Here is a 20957-nt window from a genome sequence, read left to right as displayed (position 1 = left end):
AGCCAGGTGGCCCCTCTTCCCGAGCAACTGGCACATGGGCACCATTCCCGGGAGCGCAGGGCCTGTTGGGTTGGCACGGCACATGGAGAACGTTTGTGGCTCCAGGCTGAGCCCAGCCACCCTCCCACCCCTTGGGAGTGGCTGAGTGGCTTCAGGAGTTGGGGGGGCCCACGGGAGGAGGAGCTGAGGTGGGTAAACAGGAGCGAGAGGCCAAGAGCGGGTCTGGCAGTGCCCGGGTGGCCCCTCAGAGCCAGGTGTGGCTCGTGTTGCTGCTGGGAAAGGCTTGTTCCCATGGGTGGAGCTGAGTCAGGGCTGGGTTACGGAAAAGTACCAGGAGCCAGGAGGCAGCAAGGGCCCATCAGGCTGCGTTAGCGTCTCCGGCCTGGGCTGGGAATTTTCCATCATCTCATGTCACATCGCATTGATATTTACTTCCACTCATAGGACGGGGGAAGCAAAGCCACAGGGAGGCTCGTTCAGTCTCAGCAGCTGCTTGGAGGGCGGCTCCCGGAGGGGCTGGCGTGACGGGTGCAGCAGGTCTGTGGCCGGGGTCTGGAGCTGGGCTGGAGCTTGGAAGCCACTCACCAGGCTGGAGCATCCCTTGGTCGGCCATCGACCTCATGGAGCCAGGTGATCTTGGTGATGGGGGCGGAGGGTGGGAGGCTGGTCAGAGTCACTTGGCATGATACGCACTGCGCTGGGCACCATCAATGTCCCTCCAGGAACACCGGGCCCCGTACGCACTGGGTGTGATACATCCCCTGCCAGTGTCTCTCCAGTGCACACCCCGGACTGAGGCCAGAGGCACTGGGCACTCTGCCCGGGGTACCCCACTGGACACCGCGGCCAACCACTGCAGAATAACCTGACAGATCTCCAGCCCCTTGCACCCTCCCTTCCCCCCTAGAACTCCAGCCAGACAAAGCGGGAAGCCCTGAAACCAATCCATTTGGAGCTCTCTTTCTTTTTTCCAATTGTCATGCAAACGATCCCAGTTAGTGCTGGCCAATCCCAGCCAGAGCCTAGGAAAACCCATCCCGAGACAGAGAAATCAGAAAAGCCCTGCGGACTGCTAGTGTGGTAAAGGCCTGTGTGGGGCAGAACCGGGGTGAGAAGTTTAAGGGAGAGATCCCAGCGCTGCAAAAAGAAGCAGGACCAAGCAAGTGTGTCCCCCCCCCATTAACGGTGCAGATCACGAGGGATCTAGGGCTCTCGGTTTCCAGCCACACCACACAGAGTGGGGGGCTAGGATTTCAGGCCAATACATTGAGCACCAACAAAAGAAAGCACGGCTCTGTTCTGTGTACTCCGCTGCAGGGAGAGGTCAGTGACACAGATCCCAACCAGCGGCTCTCCAGCTATTAATAACATCTATCGCCACACAAGACAGGGCCAGCTCACAGGGAAGCAGATCTCAGGCTTCAGGACACAAGGGGTCAGGAAGGAACTGATGCTCCAGCCATGTGCCCCACTGTGCCTTTGGCCAGGTGCATTGTGGGTTGTTGGGGCAGAGGGAAGGGCTGCCTTCCACAGCAACAGCACTCGCCGACTGCTAGCGTCTGGGGGAAGCAGGAGATGGGCCCATTGGTCTGATCCAGAGCAGCAGGGACAGGGGATACCAGGGTAAAGGGGCCCTTGGTTGGCTCCAGGGGAGCAGGGGTGGGATCCTGGGGTAGATGGGCCCAGTGGTTGGCTCTGGGCAGTAGGGGTGGGATACCGGGGTAGATGGGCCCATTAGTTGGCTCTGGGGCAGCAGGTGCACGGCCCTTTGGATCTTGCAAGGGCAGCGCTACGAGGCGGCATAGGGATTCCTCCGTTTGCAGCACCGAGCGCACACCTGCCCACCCACCTCACCGGCACCCACCCACAAGCCCCCTGTGGTTTGGGCCCCTCTCCTCCCCAGCCACCCTGGCTGACAGATTGGGAGCAGCTGTGGTTGGAGCTGGCCCCTGGCCAGGGCTCTGGGCTGCGCTGGGGCCCTCCTCTCACCTGGGGGCAGCTGGGAAGCATCCCGACCTGTCAGGATGTATCACACTCAGGGCTCCGGCCAGGCAGGGACAAGCACGTCTCTGCCCGGCTACAGCCAGGGGCTGGGAACAGAGACCTCAGCCTCGTGCTGGGCTCAGAGTGGGGAGCGCTGGGAGTGGAGACAGCCCCTGCCCTCACAGGGGGGCTTATCCACAGGGCAGGGCTGTACCCCCTCCTCCCAGCTCCAGCCTGGAACGTGCCCCAGCTGGAGACGCAGCCCCCCGGCTCTTCTGCACCTGGGCACCACAAGCCAGCACTGACTGGGAGGGGAGGGGAGTGGGGTGGGGCCCTAACCTGCTCTCTAGCACCCCACTGGGGCAAGTGCTGATGCTGAGAGGAGAGCACCTCCTCCGGCCCCCCCTTTCCCTCAGCACAGCACTGGCTAAAGCTGCACTGGGGCATTAGGGCCCGCACTGACTGCCAGGGGAGAGCGCCCCCTACTGAGCCCACAGTGCCCCCCTGCACTGCGCTGGGGCAGTGGGGCCAGCACTGGCTGCAAGGAGAGGTTTTCCTTGGAGCTCTCCCCACCCAAGGACTCTCCATGGCCCAGCCTGCTTGCGAGTTCAGCCCAGATCCCAGCCCCCCAAGAGCAAACACCAGGAGCTGGGCAAAACCAGCTTAAAAAGCATGACAACCTGAAAGCATTTCAGTTCCCAGCGTGAGCCGCCTTTAAAAGGGAAAAGAATCCGACCGTGGAAGCAAACAAAGGCTGGAATAATGGCAGTGTGTTCACTGGGTGATTTCCACGCCCTATGGCGCAGAGGGGCCATGCCGGACCACCTGCAGTTGCATAAGGGGGCTTGGGAGCAAATTTCCTTCTGCCCAGAGCCACCCTGTTTGCTCACCAAGGGCTTCTGAGAAGGAAGATGGGGAGGGGTGGGTGTTATCAGTGAATGTTGTTACCCTTTGTATTATTGTAGGGCCTACAGGACCCTTGCAGGTCCAGCCTCCCTGTGCGCCAGGCACTGTACATGGCCACAGGAAGGGTCTGAGGGTTGTTTGGAGTTAAGCGCTTGCCCTACAGGTTTGGCTCTTCGGAGCCATCGACACTGGGTAGACACGCAGAACCATGGGTGGCAGGTTGGGCTAGCTACCTGCATCTGTACCCAGGGGTCTGGGGAAGGTTTGTTCTCGGGTGCACCTGGCTAGGCCAGCTAGGAACCATGCTCCCAGCTGCTGTGTAGACGTGCCCTTAGAGGCACAAGTAGAGCGAAGCCAGTGGCCTCAGCCCCGTTTCCTCACACCAACCCTGCAGGGCTGTGCAGCCGTCCCTCAGGGCGACAGGGATGAGGGGCTAGGGCGAGACACCCCGCTACCTGCCCGTGCCACCCCCGGCCCCGCTCAGCCGACGCACCTCGATCCTCGCCGGGCTGGAGCGTGGCACCAGCGAAGGGTTAAGCGGCCAAGCCGGCCCCTGCAGCCCGAGCTGGGAAGGTGCCAGAGCGAGGGAGGACAGGACCGTTTCCAAACCACTAAGCAAATGCCAGGCCCCTTTGCATTCGCCGCAAAGTGCGGCCCCCCCTCAGAGCTCCTGCCAAGTGCTGCCCGTTACAGGAGAGCGGAGCACTTCCCTGACACATGGGGCGGGGGGGGGTTTACATGCGTGGATGTGCCCAGAAAGCCGCTCCAGCCTTTGCCTCTCCCCACACAATTGCCTGGTGGAGCTGCTGAGACCAGAGACCCCCAGCTCCCCATGCACCCCTCCAGACGCACATCTCACCCCCCTGCCCCTATGCCCAGCCCACCTCCACACACCCCAGCCTCACCACATCCTCCAGCCCTGCGCCCTCCCATCTCCTCCCCACGCCCCTATGCGCCCCCCCACCTCACATGCCCACCGTACACACTGACAGACAAGTGTTCCCCTCTCTCTCACACCCACCCCATGATCCCAGCCCTAGCCCCCACCCCCTTGCCTTATCTCCACCCCCCCTCTCACAGTATTCTTGTCCCCATAACCCCCCCACCCCAGGTCCCCATCCTCCTCCCCTCATCACTGGCTACTTCTGCTCATTCACATCCAGGCTTTAAGAAGAGTTGCTTGGCATTAACCCTTTCCCCACACTGACACTACCAGTTCTGGGGGAAGCGGCCAGCAAGGCACTCGTTAATGTTAACCCTTACCCCCACCCCCAATCCAGCCTCATTCATCTCAAAGCCCCTTCCACCCTGGCAAGCCCCACTCCACCAGAGGCCCCACATAGCCCTGCCCCCAAACCCCCACCCACCAGATATAGCCATCCTTCACTTCCTGTCCCAAACAGCCAAGCACCATTGCTGTGCACTGTTTGCAAGCTGCCCTGTTCCACACCAGAGAAGGCTGCATTTCAACCCTGGGGGAAGCAATTCCTGCATATCCAGCCCCATATGCAGTATTGGGAGGCTGGAGCATGCAACGTCCTCCCAGGTATTGCCTCTCAGGCTGGGCAATGCCCTGGAGAATACCTCCCTGCCACTGGCCCACATGCAAATTGACAGCTGGCCAAAGCCCTGAGGCCCTCACTTGAAGCAGACAGCTGGGGGTAGGGGACAGCCCCGGTCTGGGATGATAGAGGGCACAGCTGTGGGTCAGGCTGGAGGAGCATCAGCTCTGCACTTCTGCATCTGTACCAGGGGGCAGGAGGTAGTCTTCCCTCCAAGAGGTGACCAGACAGCCTACTAGAGCCTATGACTTATATAGGCACCTATACCACCCCCACAAAAGAAAAGAAAAGTGTCCTGATTTTTCACACTTGCTGTCTGCTCACCCTATGCTGGCCCATGGGTGGAGAATTCACACCCTAGGGGTAGCACTTCATCCCCTGCCAGCACTGAGCCAGGGCTGCTCATTTTCCCCTGCCAAAAGGGGCAGGGGGGACGGACAAGCCCTGCCTAGGGGAAGGGGGGCTGGGAAGAAGAGCAGGGCCCAGAAAGATGAGAGCAGCTGGGGCTGGGAGGCTGGTACAGCACAAGGCCCAGATTAAGGGCAGGTCCCCTCCCTGTGACAGCTGAGTCAGAGGCAGCCGCCCCCACAGCACTGAGTCACCTGCCTGGGGAACGCTGGAGGGGGTAGGAACAGACAATGCCCCCACTACCTCTTGCTCCTGCTTGGGGCAGGGGGGGGGGGAAGGAGAAGAGAACTTGGCCTACACCTACTGCCCCCCTGGAGACAGACCCCTCATCCCTGGAGGGGGCAGGAGGCTGCAGCTAGCAGGGCCCTGCAGCCAGCTCAGCCTGGGCAGCGTGAGCTGGATCGCAGACCCTTGCCACATGGGGAGCAACTACGCCCGCACCAGTCCCACAATGGCCCCTTCAAGGCAGCTCAGAGTCCTTCCATGGGCCCCTCAGCTGCCCTTTGGGGCTGAACACAGCAGAGCCCCAGCTTAATGGGGGCTCCCTGTTTGCACCAAGGCTTCCTCTGAGTGCCAGCCTGGCCCACCCCCTCACATTGCCCAGTGAGGAGGAGTCCCAGGCTAGACCCTGCAATGCACGTGGCCCTCCTAAGGTGGGCAGCAATGCTGGGCACCTCACCCCCCCTCCACTAACCCTGCACTCACTGCTCAGCAAATGAGCATTCAGGGCAGCGCTGTTTGCTGGGCACTCCCAGGACTACCCCCCTCAACTCCCCCCACCCCACACTCAGGGTCTGAGCCAGCCAGCTCCATGCACCAGCCCAGAGAGGGCACAGGAGGGGCCATGAGACAGCTCACCCACGCTGTGAGCAGGGGCTGTTCCCCACCCTGACAAAAAAGTCCCACCCCCCCCCAGGGCCTGTCCCCGGGGCTGGACAGTGAGGAGAGGCCTTGCTTGGTGGAGGGCCAGAGCTGGATCAACCACAATCCACATCCCCCCCCTACCCCGCCACTCCACTGTGAATGCACCAGCAAGGCACCAGGCTGCCAGCCCCTCCCTACCCATAGAGCCCCTGCCATGGGGGGGCGGGGAGGAGGCTACCTCCCACCCACACAGGGTCCCACTTCCCATGGGTGATCTACAGGGGGCTCTACCTGTGCAGCCTGCCCCCTCAGAGGCAGGAACTGGAGATCCCCAGAGGCTCAGGGGGTGGCAGGAGAGGACCGGTCCCGGTACCATGGGCTCAAGAATGGCTGGAGGGGGAAGCGGATTCTAGCTCTGCTCCGTGACCACCCCGCTCCCCAGTGCTTGGGGCTGGCTCTGGCCACAGCAGCCCCAGCGCCTGGTAACAGTTCCCAGGAAGAGCCCAAGGCAACCCCCCAGCCCTAGGAACACAGCGGGGGGGGCCCCCCACAGTTAGCACCTCATGCCCCCTCCACCCCCAGCGGGCCCTGCGAGCCTACAGACCGGGTGGGGAAGAGGAGGAAAGGCCAGAGGAGACAAGGGCTCAGCTTTCCAGCAAGTGTTTATTGCTCAGTGTTTGGCCCACTTGTCACACCTGCAGGTGGGCACAGGCCAGGCATCCCCCAAACCCCGCCTGTCCTTGGAACACAACCCCCCTACAGACTTGCTGGGGTCAGGGACAGCCCTGCCCCCTGCTTAAACTCAATAGACACCCTCTGCTTGGCAGGAAAAAAACCCCAACGTAAAAGGGAGGTTCATTTGCCTGGACCAACCTCTTCCTGCCCCAGGGAGCTTCCCCTTCCACCCATTCCAGGGGGAAAAAGAATTAAAGCAAATACCAGCTGAAAGCCATGGACAGCCCAGCCTCTGAGCTCTGGGGGCCCCCCTGCCTGGCACCAGGCAGCATCTCCCCGGGCCGGATGTTGTCTCTAGGCCACCTCCTGGGGCCCGGTGGCCGGGGGCAGCTGGAAGAGGGCGCTGAGGTTCACCTCGGGCTCCAACGAGCGCCCCTGCCGCCACGCTGTGAAGAGCCCCGACAGGTCGCTCTCCAGCTTGGCCTTGGCACGCAGGAGCGGCAAGGGGCCCAGGGCCGTTCTCGCCCGCCGGGAAGCCTGACCGGCTGCGCTTGAGCCGCACGTAGAGCTTCTGGCTGAAGAGCGGGCTCAGGTTCTCTTCCACCAGCACCTGCCGCTGGGCGCCCAGCCGCTGCTGGCTTTTCCTGCTGGGCCAGCAGCGCCGCGGCTGCAGAGAGGAGCGGGGCTCAGGGCCTTGGCCTGGGGGCTTGTTCCCCCTCAGGGGCTCCCCCAGCACCCTGCCACCCCAAGCCCTATGCAGCCTTGCCCCGTTATAAGGCCCCCCGTGCTCCCCCAGCCTCTCCCCAACAAGCTTCTATTGCAACCACTGCCAGCAGAGAGCTGCACCCCCAGAGCGCTCAGGGCAGATGCCTCCCATGGCAGCCCCTGTGGTGGTTTGATGTTAGAGGGTCTTTCCCAGCTAACCCTGGGTTTGAGCCATTGGGGAGGGTCACACCCTACTTCCCACTGCAGTAGAAGACCCCCCTCCAGTTTGGGACCAGACCCCAGCTTCAGTGACAGATTTTGCTACTTCAGGAAGGGCCCGTGGCTCACCCACTCCAGCATGGGCCAATTACCTTCAGTTTCTTCTTTGTGGGGTCATGGACCGTCAGGTGCCGGATTAGACTCTCCTGCCAAGGAAAGAGGAGTAAGTCACCGAGCACAAACCCCTGCCAGAGGGCCCCCCCCCCCAAATCCCTCTTATTCAAATATTTTAGGGTTGACTGGGTATTCTAGTGCAGTGCCTCATGGGGGTTTAGTTTCTTCTGATTCCTGTCTCATCTATGGGCCACGATCACCTGCTGGACTACATCTCTCATGATGCAACTGCTCCCCCAAACATGAGGGGGAAGATGGTGCATCATGGGAAATTTAGTCCACCCAGGGACCCCTGCCTGGAGAGGCCAATAGGAGCATGAGGAAATGGAACTACAACTCCCATGAGGCACTGTGACAGCATTTCCCAAGTTAAATATTTGGGGGGGCGAGGGGGGGGAATTGATTTTTTGCCAAATCAAAAAAATTGATCAAGTTAAAAAAAACTTCCTAGAACTTTCCCATGGAAAAAAAAAGCAAAGCCCATTTTCAGCCAGCTCCCTGCACAAACCCTTCTGCTACTGCTAGTAAAGATGCCTAGAGCCAGCTCTATTCCCCACAGCCCCCCCGCCGTTCAGCTCTATGCCCCCCCTTCCCCAGTGCCTAGAGACCCTGCTGCTTCCTCACCCGCATGGCGAAGGCCTTCTCGCAGCCAGCGAAGTAGCAATGATATTTCAGCAGCTTCAGATGCGCCGTCCGGATGTGGCTCTCCAGGTTGAAGACGGTGGTGAAAGAGGCCTGGCAGTCAGCTTTGGGGCACAGCCACCTGGGCTTCGGCAGCGCCCGCTTCTGCCAGCTGCGGAAGGACTTGTGCTGCCGCAGGCCGCCTGGCTTCTTGAAGAGCTTCGGACACAGCTGGGACTTGTACTCCGCTGGGCGGGAGAGCACGGGCTGAGCCCCCAGACAGAACCAACACCCCAGCGCCCGGCTGCTTCCCAGGAGTCCTGGGGGATTCATACCCCTGCCCCAGAGAGGATGTGGAAATGGAGGAGTAACTTCTGCGGCGTGAGCTGGGAGCGGAGGGGTGGTTGGAGCCAGTCTCTGATGGGACAGGTTCTACTGGCTGGAGGGACACAGGACTAGCCCCAGACCAGCGTAACCAGTATCCGATGGCCCCCACAGAATCCAGAGCCCCAAGGAAGGGCAGAGGCAGCTGTGGAAAGCTCTCAAGAACCCCAGGAGGGCCATCAGTCAGAGGAGGAGGGGCAGGTTATGAAGAATCATAAGTGGTTAGTGTTGGAAGGGACCTCAGGAGGTCCAACCCCCTGCTCAAAGCAGGACCAATCCCCAATTTTTGCACCAGATCCCTAAATGGCCCCCTCAAGGATTGAACTCACAACCCTGGGTTTAGCAGGCCAATGCTCAAACCACTGAGCCCATCTGGAGTACAGCAGGGGCAGGAGAAGAGGTAGGGCAGCCTTAGGACGCAATTGTCTCCATTTGCCTGGGGGAGGCGGCCGATCCCACTCTTCGCTCCAGCCTCCCAAGCAAGGTGGAAGCACCACCAGGGGGGCATGGTGCAAGGATGCCAGGTGTGGCCAGGCTGGCCTGGACTGAAGGTCAGCAGGACACTGGGATTTGACCCACCCCCAGGTCCCCCATCATTTGACTCCACTCTGAGTCACCCCCACAAGCCATTTGTGGCCCCCCCCACCCCTACTGGTGATGCCCAGAGAAAGGGAGACCCTGACTAGGAGAGAAAGGAAGCCCTGGGCTTCTCAAGTCACATTTCCTCCCTAGCCACATCCTGGAGAAGGAAGACCTCTCCACCACCACCTGCTGGGGCTGATAACGTGACCTCCCAGCCTGCCGATATTACAAGCTAGCCATGTTTGATTTGGGATGCCACCCATTCAGTGCTGGCCCAGCGAAATGCAGGCAGACTGGTATCCAGTACCCAGATTGCATGGGAGGGGAGGGGCTCCCCTACACCCCTGCCTTACCGGGGTGCTGCTGTAGGTGTTTCTGACGCTCCGTCCAGGTGGGCAAGACAGTTCCGCAGTCTGGCTTGGGGCACCAGTATCCTAGAAGAGGACACTGAGGGGGATCAGCAGGTGCAGAGATGCTGAACTGGGCTGGAAGGAGCCACCCCAGGACAACAGGAGTCTCCAGGTGGCTGCTGAGCCCGGCCTGCAGTACCGGTACCCTGTGCTCAGAGCCGCTCTCCAGCGGGGCGCCTCCCACCACGGAGGTGTTGGTTCGCCTCCAGGCACTGGCATGCTGCGTCCGGGGGCGGCTGTGCCAGTGAGAAGCAGGAGCTCCAAAGGATGTCCCCATCCCAGCCTGGGGGCAAAGGTCCACTGCAGATGGGGAGCCAGAGACAGTCAAGTCAGCAGCCTCGGCTTCCCATTCAGCAGGTCCCCAACACTCCCCCACCCACCCTGGGCAAAGCAGCCAGCAAAGTTGCTCACCGGCATGTTTCCTCTGGTGAGCTTTCCTCTTGGCAGCGCTGGCAAACTTCATGGTGCAGCCGGGCTCCTGGCACCTGAACGAAGCAAACACCCCACAAGTGAGGGAAGGGGGTAGGGATTCCCCATGTCTGAAAGGACAGGTCCCAGGCTAATCCAGAGAGACCCAGCCAATGGGTGGCAGTGAATTGGGAAGGGGAGAGGCCAGCATATAGGCTGCACCATGCTGGAGAAGGCCACTGGCCCGGCCAGCTTCAGTACCCAGGCTGGGACCGTGCCCAACACTAGATATGGCAAATCCTCTGCCCTCAGCAGCCATTGGCCAGCCCTCTTGGGAGGTGTTGCTTGAAGCTGCACCGGGGGGGGGCTCCCATCTAGTGGCATCAGCCACCCCCAGCCAGAGGGGCACAGGAGACACTCACAAATGGCAGCACACTGGTATGCTCGGTCCAATGGGCCCGGAGGGCCTTCTTTTTCCTGAAGGCACGCTCACAGCCTTGGTAGCTGCACTGGGGGGGGACGAGGGAGGAGAGAGACAAGTCAACCAGACCCAACTCCCACACAGAATATCAGAGTTGGAAGGGACCTCAGGAGGTCATTTCGTCCAACCCCCTGCTCAAAGCAGGACCAAGCCCCAATTTTTGCCCCAATCCCTAAATGGCCCCTCAAGGATTGGACTCACAACCCTGGGTTTAGCAGGCCAATCCCCCCCACCCCATGATGCGCTTTGATCCCCCTCCCCACCAGCTCCCAGTGCCCCTCACACGTGTCTGGGTGGCTCTGGAAGGGTGTTTGCAGCATGGATGCCCCAGGGGTTAATCAGGGAGCTCCCAGCAGTTTAACAGGAGCCTGTCGACACCTGCGTCAGGGAATCAAACATCTGCTGGTGCCATTTAGAGCATCCCGCACGGGTTTCTCTCTCATGTTAGCCATTTTCGGGCAGTTTGAACTGACCAGCGGCCCTGCAAACACCAACCAGCTCCAGGGCTGCAAGGCCAGGCAGGGTCTGGGAACGCACCTGCAGCTCCAGCCCACGCTGGCTAGGCAGGGGTAACAAACCAGGCTCGGGGTCCCTGTAAGGGCAGAGGGGGAAATCGCTTCGGCGGGCCCATTGTATGGCCTCTGGGGAGGATCATTTCACACTTGTGCCAGGGGCTTTGCCTAGCCCCAGTGCAGGGGCCCTTTGCTAGTCTCCCCCCCTTCTTGCCATCTTACAAGCACAACCAGAGCCGTGACCTCTGGCGCCCTCATGTGTTCACAGAAGGAACAGACTCCCCCAGCTTCAGGAGACCCAGAATCTGGTCCTGCCCCCCAAGTCCCACTGTTCACAGCTTGGCTAACACCGAGTTGCCCCCCCCGACCCATGCACCAGGAGAGGGGCACTGGGACAATCCCCACCCCCTCTCCCCTAGCCATAGCTCCTGCTGCCAAGGCTCACCCCCCCTCCCCCAAAATCAGGGTCACCGAACAGATGAAGACCCCGCCCCACAGAGGTGCTGCTCCAAGTCACTGTTCAGAGAAGGGGAGAGTCAGCCCAGAGAAGGGACTCTGTTGGCATCACACCCTATGCCTAGGGGGCTATCTGGGCTACCAGAGCGATGGCCCACCAGGCCCCCAGATTGAAAGGGGTGGCCCAGGCATCAGACCCAACAGGAGTCAGAGTCCAAGAGCCCATTCAAGCCACTTGTGACCAGACCCCTATCTGCCCCCCTCCCCCCCCAATCACGCACCAGCTGTTCTGCCTCACCCAACACCCCACCTCATTAACTCCTTGCCACCAGCAGGCACTACCTGGAAGGACTTCTCCGCACCATGCTGGGCCCTGCAGTGCTTGGGCACGTGGTTCTCAGGCACAAAGGCAGATTTGCAGTCAGCATCCAAGCAGCTGGAGAAACATGGAGACACGGCTGATAGACAGGGGTTAGCGCCAAGCCAAGCCCAATGGGGCCCAGGCTCAGCACAGCCCAGGCCAGTTAGCCAAAGGAAAGGGGTGTGTAGTCAAGAACATAAGGCAGGGACAGGTGCCCGGGGGGGGGGGGGGGAGGAGAGAAGAGAAGCGGGGGCGTCTGGATACTTGACCTGCCCACAGCCTGGCCAGTTCAGTGGCAGGCAGCACAGCCTAGTGGGTAGGGTACTGGACTGGGAGTCAGGAGACCATGTTCTACGCCCAGCTCTGCCACTAGGCTGCTGTGTGGCCTCATGCAACTCCCTTCCCCTCTGTGTGCCTCAGTTTCCCTCTCCCTTGGTCAGTGGTGTCATTTACACTTATCTCCTCCAGGGCAGGGATTCTCACTGTGTTCATGCAGCACCTGTCACAATGGGGCCCAGAGCTCAGTTTGGCACCAGGGCAATCCTACCTCCTGCTTCCCTCCCCAGAGGGCTCACCAGCAATGATGGGCTCATTGCTTCCCCGAGAGACCCGCTAGGGACCACCAAGGCCCATTAGACACCTAATGGGGAATTAGGGGGCCTGAGCAACAGGAGGGGGAGAGAGAGAAAGAAGACAAGCCACCTTCCCCAAGCCCCCCACCCTACCTGTTCAGCCTGGCATCACCCTGCTGCAGCTTGGGCATCTGCAGGGAGCGTCTGCGGTGGAATCGCTTGCCACAGCCGTCCTGGTCACCCAGCTGAGCCATCTGCAGAGACATGCCTTTGTGAGGGACTGGCCACCCTCCCAGGCCCCTTCACACTCAGGGATGAGCCATGTACAATAATCAAGGAGGTAGGGGCAGAAGGATTAAAGGAGTCCCAAACAAACAAACCAGCTTGTACGAGACACCCAACGCAGGAGGGCTGGTAGCCAGGCACTCAGTAGTCATGAGGTACATGCTACTCAAGAGTGACACAGCCCAGGCTCACAAAGGGTTAATCAGCATGTCTCCCCCCGAGACAGCTCCACCTTATTAGATCTGTTACTTCTAGGATCAAGAGAAGTAGCCAACCCACCTGCTTTCAACCCCTGCTCAGGCAGGTCAGCCATAGGCTGACACAGGCAGCTCCGGTGCGCCTTTCCCCATGGAGGGCAGGTAACAGGCTCTTTGGAGCCATGGAGCAGGGCTGCCCTCTCCCCACCTTCCTAGAGGGGTGGGGGTCCCCCTCTTACCTCCCCCATGTGCACAGAAAGAGGATTCTGCAGCCTCCTCTCCTTGCTGAGCACAGCATCACACTCCTCATGGGGGCAGGCAAAGAGGTCAGAGGCCAAAACACCCCCCAGGGAGGTGCTGCGTCCCCCAGCCTCCTCCTGCAGCTTTGCCTCAGCCATAGGGGGTTGGAGTTTTGCAGCACCCCTCTCTCTACCTGGAATACTCTATAGCCCCTCAGTTTGCTGCTGAGCTGCCATCTTTATACTCTCTGCCTCCCACGGGGGCTGCAGCTGACTCCCATCCCATCAATCAGGGGCTGAGGGGGGGAGCAGGGTTAATGTATCCACATCATTAGTGGAAAGCTGCCAGGGGTGGATCTGGGCTCAGCATCCCCAGGGCATTCTCCCTGCAGTAGGCTTGAAAGCAGAGTGCCTTGGGGGAAGCAGGTGTTTAGGTGGCTTGTTCTTATTAGCTTCAAGGGGAGTTAGGTGCTTTGCCTGCTTTTGAAAACCCCCCTAGGGACCACTCTGCACCTGTAGAAGCCCTAGCCCCAAGCTCCTGTGGGGGGAGAAGGGTCCAAAGCAGCATCCCTCCAAAACTGGCTCTGAGCAGCCCCACTGCTACACATAATCCAAACTCAGCCGGGGATCTAAATGGATCAAACCAATGCCAAGCACCTCCTGGTTCAAGGGGCTGGGGGTTGGATTCTGAGTCAGGAATTCTCAGCTTGGGCCCATTTGTCATGATAAGGCAGCACGGTTAGTGGTGAAGGTGACTCAGGACAGCTGGGTCTAACCCTAGCTTTGCCACTGGCCTGCTGGGTGACCGCAGGCACGTTCCTTCCCTGCTGTGTGCCTCAGTTTCACTCCCCATAAAATGATGCTGACTTCCTTTGTAAAGGGCTCCCAGCTGTTGGCATGACAAGCCCTGCAGGTGTTGGGTAAATCCTTCTTCTGCTGTTTCTCTTCCTGTCCGTTATCCACCTGGATGGCAAGGCCCTGATCCTCAAAGGTATTTAGGTGCCCTACTCCTATGGATTGTTGGGAGTTAGGCACCTAAATACCTTCAAGGATCTCTGCTTGAGCTCTTGGGGGTACAGCTGGGCTCTCCCTGCAGTACCTAGCTCGACAGAGCTCTAGGTGCTACTGTAATATACATCATAGAGAGCAACCTTGGTAAACCCGCCAGCCCTGCACTCGTTTTGCTATGGAGACAGCGCCCTATGGGGAGGCTCGCCTGCCCCTTTGTGACATCAGGCTGGAGGGAGGGGGGGAGGTTGTATCCTGCTCTGCTGGCTGGGGATGAAGGAAGGGGCTGGGAAGCAGGTGCTTGGCAGTGAGATTGGGAGAGGGACAGAGAATCTGATCTACAGCAGCCCAGGGGTTAAAGGGACACATGGATTACAGTGCCCGGCGTTCCTCCCACCCTAGTGATCTGAGCACAGGCCCGGGAGCCAGGAATGCCTGGGTTCCATTCCTGCCTCTGACACTGATGCGCTGAGCGACTTGGGGGCTAGTAACACTGTGCCTCAGTTTCCCCACAGGGCTAGTAACTCTGGTTTGCTGTGGGCATTAATTAGTTCATTAACGGACAGAGGTTTACAGGTGCAAATGGCAGCACAAGTCGTCTTTCGGCATTGAAAACATGCCAGTTATTAGTGGGAGGAGATGGCTCAGGCACTAATGGAATCGGGAGATTATTTGCCGCTGGATCACCAGCGTGGAACCAGGCCCGGACCCTGCAAGCCGCTTCCTGTGGGTGGATTCCCACGCCCACACTCAGCCCTATTCAAGGCGTGATATTCCCAGGGATCCTGCTGTCCACGATCAATATCGGCCTCCAGCAGCTGCTTGGCCATCAGTGAGTTGGGGGCGTGCTGGCCCAGTGGGCCAGCAGGCCCCCCCCCCCCAAAGCTGCCATCACAATAGCCGCTGACTGGCCACCACCTTGGGACCCTCCACAGGGAGCCCCAACTTGGAATGAGCCTTGGGGGCGGGGGCATGCTGCCCCCAAGGCTCGGGGGATGGTGCCCCGGCCCCTTTCACTGATGCCCAGTCCCTTCTGCAGGGCAAGGACATCTTTGCACTCCCAGAGCAGAGCTGGGAATCCCGAGCACGCCACACCGGACCTCGTCACGGCTGGAACCCGGCGTAGTGATACGGCCACCATGGAAGGGAAGCTGGTGAGGAGCTGTTTGGGCCAAGCTGTACAGTGGCCATGGAGCCACAGAGGATCCTCGGAGGGAGGGAGGGAAGCCGGGGAGCCGTTTCCTCACTAGGCCGAAGCCTGAGACTCAGCCACGGGTCGTGAGTCTCCTTTTGTTGGCCCCACTGCGCTGCAGGGCCTGGGGCCAGACTCCTCCAAAGTCCCGTCAGGCACTGTGCTGGCTACTTTCCTGGCGCCAGCTCCATGCACCCACCTCCCAGGATTTCCAGTAAGGCCAGGGTCAGGGGGAAGAGCGGAGGAGCAGCTGGTGCTCGCCCTTGTCCTACAGATGGGGAAACTGAGGAAAAGACCCGCCCAGGCTGAGTCAGCGCTGGGGGTGGGGACAGAACCCTTGTCGCGGCTCCCGCTTCTGACCTCGCCCCCGAGCCACCCCGGCATCTCTGATGTCAGAGGGCAAAGGTCGTGGCACTCAGTTCTGAAGCGTGGCCGCCCACGTATCGGAGCGAAGTTCCCAGCTGGCTCCACTGCTAATTCCTCACCCATTCGGTCTCTCCAGAGCCCCCTTCTCCATCGGCTTTGCCCCAGCTGAGGTGGAGTGACCAGGACTAACCAGACGGCTCCAGCTCAGGCCACCCCATCGATCCCCATCTGGGCTTTAGGATATTCTCCAAGCTATTTCCTAGCCTGTTCCTCATGCCCCTTCACATCCTGTTTGCATTCCCAACTGCTGCTGTGTTTCTACTGAGTGATGTCCAGGTCACAGCCCAGCAATGCGTATGAACGGCTCAGACTGGTCCTTCCAAGGCTGAAGGTCACCCAGTCGGCTGGGCATTGCTCTTGCACTGGGTCTCAGATCCTCTAAGTCCCAGCGGACGATGCACGCGTGCACACACGCCCCTTGTGATCAGTCACTGGGGAAAGCAGCCATTTAACACACACACACCTTGTGACACAATTGGGCCTTTAGTTGAGTTTATTTTCCTTGGCGTTCTCCAGGGAAGGCCTTTTCCTTGCATTTCATTGGCCTATCTGTGTAGCTTGGCTGGGTCCTGGAGTCCCCCCTCCACTGCCCCACTGGCCTAGAGAGGTTGGAAGCCCTAATGCTATCTCAGTTAACAGAGGTAAAGTCCTTTGTCTTTGGAGCGATAGATTCACTTGTGACTGGGATGTCTCCAGCCTGTAGCACACACTTGACCCCCTCCTGCTTCTCCAAGCCCCATATCTCCTGATCTGGAGCTCTGCTCTGGTTTGTTCCTCTCCCTCAGGTCGTAGAAGATATCGAAGAGCTGGATATAGAGGAGGACAAGCGCATGGAGATGACATCAACTGACAGCCATGACGACAGCACTGGGGTGCTGGTGCTAAACCTCAGCGGAGAGGAGGAGGAGGAGGCCTCGCCCGGAGCAGGCCAGCCCATGGGGGTAACCATGGTCCCAAAGGCTCCAGGGGAACATCCGCCCTGGGTCCAGAATGACGACAGCCAGGAGCGCCTCGTGAAGCTGATGTGCCACCTCTTGAAGGCCGCCCCAGTGGACGTGGTGTGGACTTCGGGGGAGCAGATCAAAATTGTGGCCGCCGAGCAGAACGCCGGCTCCGACTCGCCCGCCAGCCACCGGGGCTCAGAAGGGGGAGTCCCCGAGGCAAAGGGTGCAGAGCCGGCCACATGCTCGCCATCTGTGACCTCAACCAAAGAGGCCCTGGTGGCCACAGAGGATGAACTGCAAGCCAGCCTGGGGAAGACCCTAGAGCCCAGGATCAGGGACCAGAGTGGCTACAACATCATCAGGTGCCTGATAGGGGGAAAGAGCCCTTCCAGAGGTGAAGATGACACAGAGAGTGGGTATGAGCGGGACCAGGAGGGGGCGACTCCACAGCAGGGCCCAGCCTCACCCGGCGCGGATAAGAAGATTTTGCCTGAGAACGATTTCAATCAGTCGAGAGAGGACGGGGACCTTCTGCTGCAGGAGGGATGGGGCAGCCCGGGAGTTAGAGTGGAGGAAGTGCCACCCTCATCAGGCAGGGCTTCCCGGTCCTTCTCTCCAGAAAGCGTCACCCTCTCCCGGCTGACCGGCTCTCCCAGCTTGGATTCCCCTGGAGCACTGCAGTGCAATCCCTCGCCTGAAACCTCTCATGAGACAAGGACAGAGCCTGGGCCCAGCTGGTGGCTTCATCCCAACCCTGCCTGTCAGCTCTGCAGGGGGGGCCTCAGGATCTTCGGACCCCCTGACTTGAAGGGGCCGGAGGAGGAGCTAAGGCAGAAGCTCAGCCGCTGTCACAAATGGGGAGCAGACGCACATGGGGCCATCTTCTCCAAGGCAAAGAGGCTGTTTTCCAATTACCGCCTCTGCCCTCCTGAGGACTCCAGGGCACAGGCCTTAGCAAGAGAGGTAAGGAAGCCACTACGAAGGCTTTTCGGCATCCGCATTTCGAATACGGCCATCACCATAGAGTCTGGGCACCCTGTACAAACGTAGAGGGACATCATTCTCTCTCTACAAAGAAAACCCCTCCCTCCAGCTGTGTCAGGCCTTGGCTGTTGGCAGTTCTCATCCCTGATCAGTAAGAAGAGGAGGGGAAAGGCTGGATTAGACAGGAATGATGGCCTTGTGGTGTAGGCTGGGGATCTGGATTTAATTCTTGGCTCTGCCCCAAATTCCCTGTATGAGCTTGGCCAAATTGCTCAAGCTCACCCTGTGCCTCAGTTTCCACACTTGTAAAATGGGGATAATAATCCTGCCTTTCATCCACCCTTTGTCTTGTCTATTTAGCTTGTGAGCTCTTCAGGGCAGGCACTTTCTCTTATTCTATTTACGTACTGCGCCCAGCACAATAGGATCCCCAGTCTGTGTGCGTGCGTGGAGGGCTTTTGTGCCTCAGTTTCCCTATCTGTAAAATTGGGATAATAACTCTTCCTTTGTCTGTCTTGTCTGTTTAGGTTGTGAGCTCTTCAGGGCAGAGAATGACTCATAGTCTATGTCTGTGCGGCACCCCGCACAACAGGGCCCCAGTCCCTGCTGCTGCTGCATATAAACAATAATAATTCCCACAGCAGGCTGAAGAAGGGGGACTAGGAATAACATTTAGTGCTTTCACAGCACCGCCCATCCAACAGTCTGTGAGCCCTTTGCAAACCCAAATGGATTTCACCATGGGGTCGGGGCTCAGTGATCACCCCCATTGTATCCAGGGGGAATTCGAGTGCCTCACATAGAAAGTCAGTGATGGGACCAAAAATACAACCTAGAAGTCCCTGCTCTGTCTTGCCGCTTCCAAAGTGAATTAAGCTAAATCCAGAAAAGGCATTTTTACTCCAGAATAGGTGTCCCACATGGGGAGCTATTGCAGAATAGTTATTCTGGAGTAACTATGCCAGTGAATTTCCCCATGTAGACAAGTCCTAAGGAGTCTGACTTTCATAGAGTCCCAGACTTTAAGGCCAGGAGGGACCATTCTGATCATCTAGCCCAACCTCCAGCCTAGCAACAGGCACCTCCCTCAATGCATCACGCTTGTGGTTGAGCTACAGCATAATGATTGAAAAGGCATCCGGTTTTGGTGTGAAGGCTCCAAGTGATGGGGAAACCCCCACATCTCTAGGTAAATTGCTCCAATGGTTAACTCCCCTCATTGTTAAAAATGTCTTCTTTTTAGCCCAAATTTATCAGCTCCCAGAACCGGTTATGCCTCCTCTGCTAAAGAGCCTATTGGATATCTTCTCCCCCTGTAGGTGCTTGAGCCACCTCTTAACCTCCTCTGGGACAAAGTAAAATAGTCTGATCTCCTTTGGGCTTGTGAGCAATTCAGCCTTCCGAGCTGTAATTGTCTTTCCTCTGGGACTTCTAGGCTGTTCTCCAGGAGAGCGCAGCGGCTGCCCTTCAGAAGACGACGCTGGTCAGCACCAGGCCCTCAGCCCACCTGAGATGCACACCCACCCTCCAGGCTATGACCTCTCAGCACAAACATGGTGATTTCTCCTCATCGTTCCTCCAATGGGCTCTCCGGAAGCTGAAGATGTTGGTTAAAAAGACAGCCCCCAAATCCTAGCTGAGACTCTCCTCCCCACAGATGGCTGCCACCTCTATTAAAAGATCAGCCCCACCATTAAAGTGAATGATCTCCTGTAGCACGGGGCTTTGAAGTCTTGGCTGCACTGATCACAGCAGCTGCGACACCAGATGAAACGTTCTCATTGGCTTTTTGCCTCCGGGCCACTAATGGGGGCAGAAGAAATCATTATGACCCACCCTATGCATGGTGCTTCAGGGCGCACAGAGCACCTAAGGGAGCTGAAGAAAAGCTGCTTTCATGTAGGCAACCTGAAATGTTATTGTATTGCCTTAGAAAATAACCTGACTTGGTCAGTGGAAATCTCCTGTGCAGGATGCAGAGGGGTGGAGGAGGAGTTCCCATAAGCTTTCAGCGAGGGGAAGAATCTTTACTCACATATAACTTTCCTCCAACGCTTCAGAGTCGAATGTTTAAAAACCTAACGCGGGGGTGCCGAACTCCCACAGCTTAGGAGTTGTAGGTGCTGATCCTCCTCTGAAAAACAGGCCCAGAGTTTTATGGGCTGGAAAAAAAAAAAATCACTTCCTCCCCAGTCATGTTTCACTGTTGCTCTGTTTCTGTAATACAATAATCTCCATAGTCTTAGCAGACACATGACCTGAATATTTAGTGGCAGGAAAACAGGCAGATTTGAAACACCTTTCCACCATTCTTTCCCTGGTCACCCCCAGGGGCCATCTCTAGCAAGCCCAGAGCAACACCCTGATCTTTGCCGCACCTGCTTAGTCTCTAAAATGAAGGTCTCCGACCCTGAAGCTCCCACAAGAGGCACTCCCATGAGTTTGCAGGATCAGACCTATGTTTATACTGTACACACCTTAATGGCTGTTCTAGTTACCATTAAATCTAGGCCATCAAGTGCTTACAAAATGGATCCAGCCACAGCGGACTGCTGCCCCTAGTAAGTGCTATAAAGAGACCCTGATGCATGTTGTTGTACCAGGCTGCATTGCAGAAAGAGGCAAAGATGGTTAATTATATTTGATCTCACCACACGCCCACTTGGCTTTTCCTAGGGAGAAGTCTTGCTACTTTGAATTCTCAGGGAAAACTCTGGTTGAAACTGAACAGTTGTAGTTTTGAAGACTAGTATTTGGGATGCATAATATGGAAATCAAGGCAGGTGCACTGGGAAGCGCATCCACTGCCTTCCCCAAGAACGTTCCTAGGCCCTTTCACTTTCTTCCCAGGGTAGAGGCGTACCAACCATGCAGTCATTGCAAGGAGGAGCTTGGCTAGCATGTCCCATCTGCTCTGCATGGATAGCAGTGATCTCAAGTGTTACTTGGGACTTTGCCCTAGTACCTTTTCCCAGCACTCCCTCCCCCACAGTGAGACAAGGGAAACACCACTCGGTGCCATGTAGCCACTGCCCCCTTTTCCGAGACACTTGGGATTCTACAGTGTGGAACATACAGACTTTCCAGATGCCTGTGAAAGAGCATCGCACACTGCACAGGTCAGAAATATGCAGAGCTTTTAAAAAAGAAAAAAACCCATGAGTACCAGACTGCAGAAGTGGTGTCATCTGACTAGAGAGCTGGGCTGAGCTCAGACCCAGCTGGAATGGGTACTCTCTGCACATTTAAAGCTCCTTACTCAAAACTATACCTCTGATTTCTGTCTCCCTCACACTGCCATGCTTTCAAGGTCAGGTTAAGGTCCAGAGAGAAAAGTTACATCCTTTGCATTGAGCTTTGATCCTAAAGTTCTAACCATGGCAGGCTGGGATTTCTAAA

At 58.2% G+C, this 20957-nt stretch overlaps 2 protein-coding genes across 2 annotated transcripts; one reads left to right on the top strand and one right to left on the bottom strand.

Moving 5' to 3' along the window:
- Positions 1-450: 450 nt before the first annotated feature.
- On the top strand, positions 451-19273 carry LOC125626565 (uncharacterized). The gene is made up of 4 exons (XM_048829653.2): positions 451-630; positions 15052-15166; positions 16416-17537; positions 18994-19273. Exons 2-4 carry the CDS (start codon positions 15152-15154, stop codon positions 19192-19194), a joined length of 1338 nt encoding a protein of 445 aa, XP_048685610.1. The 5' UTR covers positions 451-630; positions 15052-15151; the 3' UTR covers positions 19195-19273.
- Positions 6720-13163, bottom strand: LOC125626920 (P43 5S RNA-binding protein-like). The gene is given in 10 exon segments (XM_048830488.2): positions 6720-6897; positions 6899-7065; positions 7475-7528; positions 8121-8384; positions 9426-9517; positions 9905-9978; positions 10322-10410; positions 11693-11786; positions 12437-12537; positions 13005-13163. Coding segments are annotated over 10 exon segments (1239 nt in total). The 3' UTR covers positions 6720-6752.
- Positions 19274-20957: the final 1684 nt, after the last annotated feature.

The sequence above is a fragment of the Caretta caretta genome, chromosome 27 (assembly GCF_965140235.1).
Source record: "Caretta caretta isolate rCarCar2 chromosome 27, rCarCar1.hap1, whole genome shotgun sequence".
NCBI classification, from domain to species: domain Eukaryota; kingdom Metazoa; phylum Chordata; order Testudines; family Cheloniidae; genus Caretta; species Caretta caretta.
This window is presented reverse-complemented; position numbering and strand designations above follow the sequence as displayed.